Here is a 7977-nt window from a genome sequence, read left to right as displayed (position 1 = left end):
TCATGGCACAAGACCGAAGGGCTAGAGCTCAGGTGGTCGCTGGTTCGGATAAGTAAGTAAGTAAGTGTAAAATGAGTACCTCGCCGGTAACCGTTATCTTTGTCTAGAAATGTTTGGATTATTTTACTTTTAGCGCCTTACAGACATTGTTTTAGCACTTACATTATGCGTCCCTCATGTTGTGCTATGTTACAAGTGTTACTATTGGCCCAGGGCCGCTTGTAAAGGGCTTTATAAGCACATTTAGTGGATATTACACTTTATGAAAGCTCAATTGTGAAGCCTGAGTTGAATAGCTGTTACTGTTACTACTCTGTTGGTGAAAACGGTTTGTCTTGTCGTTATAACCAGATAGAATCATGGGATTAAGTATGAAATTGAAATGGCTTGTACTAAGGGCTAAGGACGTACATTGTAGAGAGAAGAAGAAAAAATAATTGTATTTGAATTGTGCTTGTGTTGTATGCAGGTTCAGTGATGCGTGAGAATTAAAGCAATCCTGTCTGTTGTATGTATGTATGTATGTATGTATGTATGTATGTATGTTTGCAACCTACGTACCTGTGGAATCTGCTCTTTCTCTTCCTCATTATTCCAACATTATGAAGCGAAACTCATTTTTGATGTTTGCATCTCCATGTATAAAACTTATTTTCCTTGACTTTATTTTTTTCCATGCCAATTTAAAAGAAATAATACTATGTAATAAAATAACGCGAGGCAAATGTTGAACCATAATTTTTTATCCCCAATTAGTGATTGAATTTCAAAAAAAAAAAAATAAAAAAAAAAATTCTGTCATTCCTATCATTTTAAAATTGGGAGCTCGTAAACAGAATGAATTTCGTACAAGAGTATATATAAATCTTCTCACTGAATTTCGGAAATCGTCTAAATTGTCTCCCTTTTTATTGGGATCCCATATTTGCGAATGTCAACTTGGATGTCCCAGAAAATTCAAGTTTAGTTTTCTCCAACGCGTTAATGTAAATTTTGAGGAACGTTGCCCCAGTTGGCGAGGAAAAATAAAATGATAATATGTAATAAAACTAATTTGTACATATTTGTAAATATATACCTATTGCATCATGTCATTTCTGACCGGAAAAGAAAAGAAAACAAAAACAAAACAAGCCGACACATAGCCAATGTTTATTTTTTTAAACGATTGTTTTCATTTTTGACTTGTATGATTAATTAACCTCCAACTCATTCCATTATTCGTATGTTCTGAATCTGAATGCATCCACTTACCTCCCCCATCCCTCAACTTTGTCCTCTTCAACTCTGCCTTGTCTTGTTTGATTCAACATTTCTTTTACTTTTCCTCCTACTTTTTGCCTTTTACTCCTTCCTCATGCCTCAACATGTTGGTTTTATATACAGTCCACTTCGGATAATTGCAACATTTTCCAAGAAACGGAAAATTAATTCTATTTAAAAGTCACTGGTTAATTGCAACAAACTTCGGTTAATCGCAACAAATTTTTCTACCTCGAAAAATAGCAAATTTTAAAAAATTCGAACGGAATTTCATGATTAAATTTCATCATGGGTGAAATCATGACAGGCTGAATAATCGAGAGACCCTATAAACAAATTTCCCCTGTGGGATGGTTTTAGTTATTGGGAATTTTAGTTTGTTTTAGTTTTTAGTTATTGCCACGAGGAGGGGGGAAACGTATTAAAGCATTTTATTTTCAAAGCGTTGGATCTTTCTACCATGACAATCTCTTTTTGTTACCAAAAACAGGTGACAAAATCTCTTCCCATCCCTTGATTGATAAACATAATAATATTGACATTTGTTGTAAATTTAAGACGTGTTGCAAGACCTTTCTTTGTATATGTGTGTGTGTGCGTGTGTGTGTTTGTTTATATGTATTTGTGAGTTTAAATCATGGGTGTTAGGGACAATGAATGGTTTAGTTCGTGGCATGTACCTGATTGTCAGCTTTTGAAGAATATTTAAATGGTTCTTTCCATTTTATTTAAACTGTTCTGATGAAAATGTGACGTAGTGACTGTAGCCGTGCTTTAGATACACTCCACACGGAAAACAAACACACACAACAATAATCAATAAAAAGATTGAATAGCGATATTGATGGAAGAGGGAAAATAAATTTATGGGCATGTACTATTCATTGTTCAAAGTTTTAATAAAAATTATAAATGGGGGGATGGTAATTTTTGTGTGCATTCGAATGTCATTTTTGATCACTTACAAAGAGCTGAGTGACGTAAATTTCGTTTGTATTATAGGAGTGAACAAAATTCACAGATCACACAACATATAGACAGTACTAGGTCTTCAAATCATAAGTATCAGCTCCAGTTTATATGTATGTATGTATGTATGTATGTATGTATGTATGTGTGTATGTATGTATGTGTGTATGTATGTATGTGTGTGTGTGTGTGTATGTATGTGTGTATGTGTATGTATGTGTGTGTGTGTTAGATGAAGATTGTATTTTAAAGAGATATGGGTTGTCGCATTGATGTGTTTTGTTGATTTTTAACCAATGCCTCAGCCTTCTATTTCCTTCAATGCATTTGCAATCTTGTGTAAATCATTCTGACCATGATACGGTGTGTTTCAAAAGGAATTGTGCAGAAATCGTCACTTTTTGAATTCAGTTTGTGTAGACAATTCACTTTTCTTCCTTATTTTTTTTGTTTCTTCTTTTCTTCTTGTTTGCGTGCCAATTAAAAAGAATAAAAGAATTATAACAATGTTGATTTTGTATCTTCGTCTTTTTTTTCTATTCGCACTTTTTTTTTTTATTTATTTATTTTTGATTTGGGCATTGACAATTTTTACTGGCACTGAGTGAGTGAAATGGCCTGTGGTTTGTGCTAATGCCGCAAAACCCCTGAAAACAAAACAAACACTTGTGGGCCAGTCACGTGAACTACTGTCATTATTATCTTCCTTTCCTTCATAAAAACAATAATTTACAAATAGAAATAAGATTTTAAAAACCTTCCTTAATCATCCCTATTGGGAAATTACCCAATGATATATTTTTGTGGAAGTGGAAGGCTGAAATATTATCTCCGGCGTCAGCGGATGGACAGCGAGGGTAACAGCTTCTAATGGTGCTCACACTATGGAGAAAGTCGAACCAAGAACCCATAAGCTCCCAAATTTGGAGGATGAACAGGAGAAAAAAAAATTAGCTTTTACAAGCACTTTACAAGGGGTCCCTGGCCAACAGCAACACTTAACATGTAGGACGGGACATGACGCCTGTTACTGTTAGGCGATATTATAATATTTTCGAACAGAGACAACGCTGTTAACAGCCAGGTCCTCACTTTACACCTGAGTACGGTGAGAGAGTAAAGACCCTTTTCCAACTATGCGCAGAGCGAGGCTCGAACCCACAACCTTCCGATCCTAAACCGAATGTCATACCACAAGACGACATAGCCACAGGAAGACCAGGGAAAGACGTCACCGACCAGTTCCTCGATTGGAATTCCCAAGGGACATGGAAGATGCGACGTCCGAAACAGACGTGGAGAGGCTTATTGTCTGACGAACTGATGATGACAGGCCTCACCTGGGAGGATACCGAGAAGATGGCCAAGGACAGAATCTACATCTGATCCCTATTTGTTCCCAATTCCCCTTTGTCTTACTCTCTCTTGGGTGCTTTAATTGTAATTCTATAACTTTTTACTATCCCATTTTCTTCCTTTTTACTGGCGCTGATACGACCTAAATGTGTTGCAAGCGCCGTAAAACCCTTAAAAACAAACCGAAGCAGATGATGTCCAAAACAGACATGGAGAGGCTCACTGTCTGACGAACTGAAGATGATAGGCCTCGTCTGGGAGGCGACCAAGGAGAGAGGCAGATGTCGGACAACTCGTAGAGTCCTATGTTCCACACGGAACAGAGAGGATTAACACAATCATTACCTATGTCAGTGGGTTGGGTTCATGACCTCCCATAGTGGGCAGGGAGGCACTTACTGACTGTGTCTTCTATCCTCCTACATCTGTTTTCCGACATGCTTTATATCTTTGTCTTGGAATGATATTACTTGGTTTTGTTCTCGCCCTGGCCGGATACCCTAGCTGGGAGGGAAACAGTGAAATGTATGGTTTTGGGAGATTATATTTTTATTATTTTAAACCATCTCTCTGTTATGAAATGTATTGTGTTTTGTTTACATATTATATATGATTTGTAAATATTTGAGTGTATTCCTCTGACTCTAAGTGGGGACCTGTGCTTGTGTCTGGATGAGACTTTTAGGTGATCTCAAACTTAGTACATTGATAGTGTGCTCTTGGAATCTACCTCTTTTCCTATTTGAACCCTTCCCCTTTGTCTTACATTTTCTTGGGTGCTTTAATTGTATTTCTAAGACTTTTTATTACCCCATTTTCTTCCTTTTAACTGGCGCTGATATGACCTTAATGTGCTGCAAGCGCCGTAAAACCCTTAAAAACATAACCTATGTCAACAATGTTGAATACAACTAGGGGGCACAATCGGTACAAAACTCATTACGGGAATGATTCGTCACCGATTATTTCCCTTCTGCCAGTCCAATTCATTTAATTCAGTGCTCGCTTGATTCTAGCATGCTGAATCCCAATACTCCAGTTGACGCTGTGCACTTTTACAATAAACTCACAACATTTGCACGCCGGAAAAACAGTATCAACACACAACCTTGAACGTTTATAGTTGGATCATTATCCATAAAGATACACATTTTACTTTGAAATTAATGTGATGGATCACAAATAATCCATAAAGACAAACATTTTACTTTGAAATTAAACTGATGGATCACAAATTATCCATAAAGATAAACATTTTACTTTGAAATTAAACTGATGGATCTCAAGTTATCCATAAATATAAACATTTTACTTTGAAATTAACTGATGGATCGTTATCCATAAAGACACACATGTTACTTTGAAATAAAACTGATGGATCACAAATAATCCATAAAGACAAACATTTTACTTTGAAATTAAACTGATGGATCACAAATTATCCATAAAGATAAACATTTTACTATGAAATTAAACTCATGGATCATAAATTATCCGTATAGATCAATATTTAACACTGAAATCAAAATTTGATGGACCTCAAATTATCCATTTTACATTGAAAACATTTAAGATGTTTCATGAAAGACTCGCTATCAGTAATTGCCTATTTCGAGAAGAAGTGTTCCTCCAGGAAGCGCTTTGAGCCCTTTAAGTGGATATTGCGCTATATAAAAGATCAAAGGGAAGGGAGAGGGGTGGGATGGGGGGGGGGGGGGGGGTCGAAGTTTTAAAAACAAGTTAAGCTTAGTATTAAATTTCAACAATTAGGATTGCCCAGACACAATACCGGTTTGAGGGGCCGGTCGCAAATAAAAACATTTATACAGATCGCATATCAATCGTGTGCAATAATATGGCCCAGTGGTATGACACTTGCCTTCGGACCGGAAAGTCAAGGGTTCGAGTCCCGCTCTGAACTTTCGGTTTTAAACACAACAACAAGAAGCTAAGTGATGTCATCTACATTGGTGCGGCTATATTTGAGTTCTTTTTTCTTTTTTTTTTTAAGGCCTTTCTACTCACATTCTTCACCGTACTCGGGTGTGAAATGAGTACCTGGCCGTTAACAGCGTTGCCTCTGTCGTAAAAAAAATATATTATCGAATAACAAGCGTCATGTTTCATTTACATGTTAAGTGATGCTGCTGGCTTTGGGAATCGCCCCCTAGTAAAGCGCTTTGAGCACTATATAAGTAATCCAGTTGTAATTCTATGCTCATAGCATTCTAAATGTATTTGTGTGCGGCTATTTAGTCCACTGGTATGGCACTCGCTTTAGGATCGGAAGGTCCTAGGTTCGAGCCTCGCTCGGCGTATAGTTGAGTCCTTGGAAACGGCTCTTTACTTACATTATCTCACCGTACTCATGTGTAAAATGAGTACCTGGCCCTTAACAGCGTCGTCTCTGTCGGGAAAAAATAATGAAATATCGCTTAACAGGCGTCATGTCTCGTTCTATATGTTACGTGTTGCTGTTAGTCAGTGTCACCCTTGTAAAATGCTCTAAACACGTTCAGTGGATATTGCGCTATATAAATGTTCTAGTTTTGTTCTTTGTTTTTGTTGTTTTTAAAAAAATATTTATCTATATCACCAGCAGATATTAACTTGGAATTCAATATTTATTTCCACAACACCGTCTCGTCAGAAAAAGAAAAAAATATTTATAGTTTGCGCTTGGCTAAGAAGCTCATAACATTGCCATCTGGAAGTAGAACGGACCAACACACAAAACTGTGTGTATCCATGAACGTTTATAGTCAGGTTAATACAGTTCAGTGAGCATTACTCATAAACGCGGATGGCAAAAAAACAATAACAAAGACCCGAGTGACGTCATCTTCGAACTATCTACGTAATGCTGTTGGTCAGGGTCACCCTTGTAAAACGCTTTGAACACGCTTAGTGGATATTGCGCAATATAAATGTTCTAGTTTATATATATATATATATATATATATATATATATATATATATATATATATATATATATATATATATATATATATATATATCACCGCCAGCAGATGTTAACTCGGAATTCAATCTTTATTTCCACAACAACACCATCTCGTCAGAAAAAAAAAAGAAAAAAAAATGTATTTAAATCAAATTCGTGGTCAAGACGGGTTGTTTCTACTAATTGTGGAAATGACCCCAGCTTCCTTCTTCTTGCAGGTCACCATACATATCAACGTGTCCCGGAAGCCCTTGTTGAACAGGCCGTAGACGAAGGGATTTAGGAGCGGGGCCAGAAACAGGAGACTCAACGTTACAGAGTGTTCCATGTAATCTTGGTGAGTCGTGTTGTTTACGGTGTCCGACAGGATTCGAACCTGGGGAGAAAGGGGGTTTTATTTATTAATTATTTCAAAATTTTAAAGGATATTACGGCGCTTGCAACACATTTAGGTCATATTATCAGCGTCAGGAAAAAGGAAGAAAATGGGGTAGTAAAAAGTTATAGAATTACAGTTAAAGCATCCAAGAAAAGGTAAGACAAAGGGGAATTGGTTCAAATATGAAACAGATGTAGATTCCAAGAGTACACTGTCAATGTACTTAAGTCTGAGATCACAAAATGTCTCATCCAGACACAAGCACAGGTCCCTGCCAAGAGCAACACACTCAATTGTTTACAAATCATACATATGTCAAGGCAAAATAATACAGTACATAACAGAGAGATGATTTACAAAGAAAAAAGTCATCTCCGAAAACTAACTATACCTAATTTGACTATTTCATTTACAGCCAGGGTATCCGGCCAAGGCCAGGACAAAACCAAGTAATCTCATTCCAAGACAAAGACAGAAAGCATGTTGAAAAACAGATATAAGGGGATAGAAGACACAGTATGTACCTCCCTGCGCACTATGGGAGGTCAGGAACTCCACCCAGTGGGGAGAAAAAACAACAACAACAAAACAAAACAAAACATGAATTAATTATTTATGTTTATAGAAGGAACGAATTTGACGTCATTCAGGTCTTTGTTATTGTTTTTAGTCAGCCATTTTATGAGTAGGAGTTCTCACTCTAAATAGTCGTGTGCGCTTGGCTAAGAAGCTCACAACATTGCCATCCGGAAGTATAACGGACCAATACACAAAACTTTGCGTAACCTTGAACGTTTATAGAGAGTATGCGCTTGGCTAAGAAGCTCACAACATTGCCATCCGGAAGTATAACGGACCAACACACAAAACTATGTGTAACATTGAACGTTTATAGTCTGGTTAACACAGTTTAGTGAGAAGTACTCATAAACGCGGATGAAAAAAAAAAGCAATAACAAAGATCTCAATGACGTCAATTAACTTCATATTATCTATATACCCGGCCGGTGGATGTTGTCAGCATTTTGTCTAAACGCACATCATCGTT

The 7977-nt window shown here is 36.9% G+C and overlaps 1 protein-coding gene across 1 annotated transcript in view; it reads right to left on the bottom strand.

The window, feature by feature from the left end:
* Positions 1 to 6613: 6613 nt before the first annotated feature.
* Positions 6614 to 7977, bottom strand: part of LOC144978006 (uncharacterized) — a 63788-nt gene continuing 62424 nt past the window's right edge. The window contains exon 6 of the mRNA XM_078923420.1: positions 6614 to 6926. Within this exon, the coding sequence (XP_078779546.1) occupies positions 6711 to 6926 (216 nt within the window). The 3' untranslated portion in view covers positions 6614 to 6710. The remainder of the gene's footprint in view (positions 6927 to 7977) is intronic.

The sequence above is a fragment of the Berghia stephanieae genome, chromosome 8 (assembly GCF_034508935.2).
Source record: "Berghia stephanieae isolate SIO BIC M18660-M18661 chromosome 8, UCSD_Bste_1.3, whole genome shotgun sequence".
In the NCBI taxonomy this organism is placed as follows: Eukaryota; Metazoa; Mollusca; class Gastropoda; order Nudibranchia; family Aeolidiidae; genus Berghia; species Berghia stephanieae.
This window is presented reverse-complemented; position numbering and strand designations above follow the sequence as displayed.